This window comes from Penaeus monodon, chromosome 15 (assembly GCF_015228065.2).
Source record: "Penaeus monodon isolate SGIC_2016 chromosome 15, NSTDA_Pmon_1, whole genome shotgun sequence".
Taxonomy (NCBI): domain Eukaryota; kingdom Metazoa; phylum Arthropoda; class Malacostraca; order Decapoda; family Penaeidae; genus Penaeus; species Penaeus monodon.
The window spans coordinates 32,154,773-32,155,530 of NC_051400.1; the positions used below are offsets into that span (position 1 = coordinate 32,154,773).

General features: G+C 36.7%; 1 protein-coding gene across 1 annotated transcript in view; it reads left to right on the plus strand.

Moving 5' to 3' along the window:
* The window catches only part of LOC119582332, an 18,638-nt gene that overhangs the window by 6,567 nt on the left and 11,313 nt on the right, over positions 1–758 (plus strand). Inside the window, exon 5 of the mRNA XM_037930546.1 lies at positions 39–199. Coding sequence (XP_037786474.1) covers positions 39–199 — 161 coding nt within the window. The remainder of the gene's footprint in view (positions 1–38; positions 200–758) is intronic.

The following is a 758-nucleotide window of genomic DNA, read 5'->3' on the forward strand; positions in this document are numbered from 1 at the left end:
GCACATCTCACCAACATATACACTTAAAAAACCACCAGGTTATAAATCCAAGAACCAACGCCATTTCTTACATTATTTCCCCCTCTTTTTTTTACACAGTGCCTTGTCCCGAAGGTTTCGTCAGCGTTCAAGGCGGGACTTCTTGCCTCTATTTCTCCTCCGACGCCCCTTCCCTTGGCTTCGCTGGCGCTGCTCTGAGGTGAGTTTTCTGCGTATTTACATTACAAGTCAAGAGGTGTTGGTGTGTTATTGACTTGTGCTTTTGGCTGGTATTTTATGTCTGTTATATACTGTAATTACATATTTTAATACTGCATGCTGCTAAGATGAACTTATTCTTAACCTTCTTTTAATAATGTTTTGCGTATTATCTAAATTAGCAATCAGATAAGATGTAGCAACTGTGTTAATCTTGATAGGATCAAAGGCAGGGGTTTTCAATCTTTTATACCCCCATTCATACCCTTATCCATACACCCTCTCTCTTCACTGATAATCTTCACTGGTAAATAACTATTTTGGAAATATTGTACTTTAAGAACTCAAAACCTAAAGCCATAATTCTCACCAAAAGTAAAGATACCAAACAACCGCACGTTCCTTATCACAATAATATTTGACTTTGGGTCGCATTGTTTACGTTCGTCAACACTGCCTCATAACAATAACAAACAACTTCAGAGTATTTTAAGATCAACATAAGAATCAAGAATGATAATATTTGAAACAGATTTCTTATAAGTACGATTACAGCACAA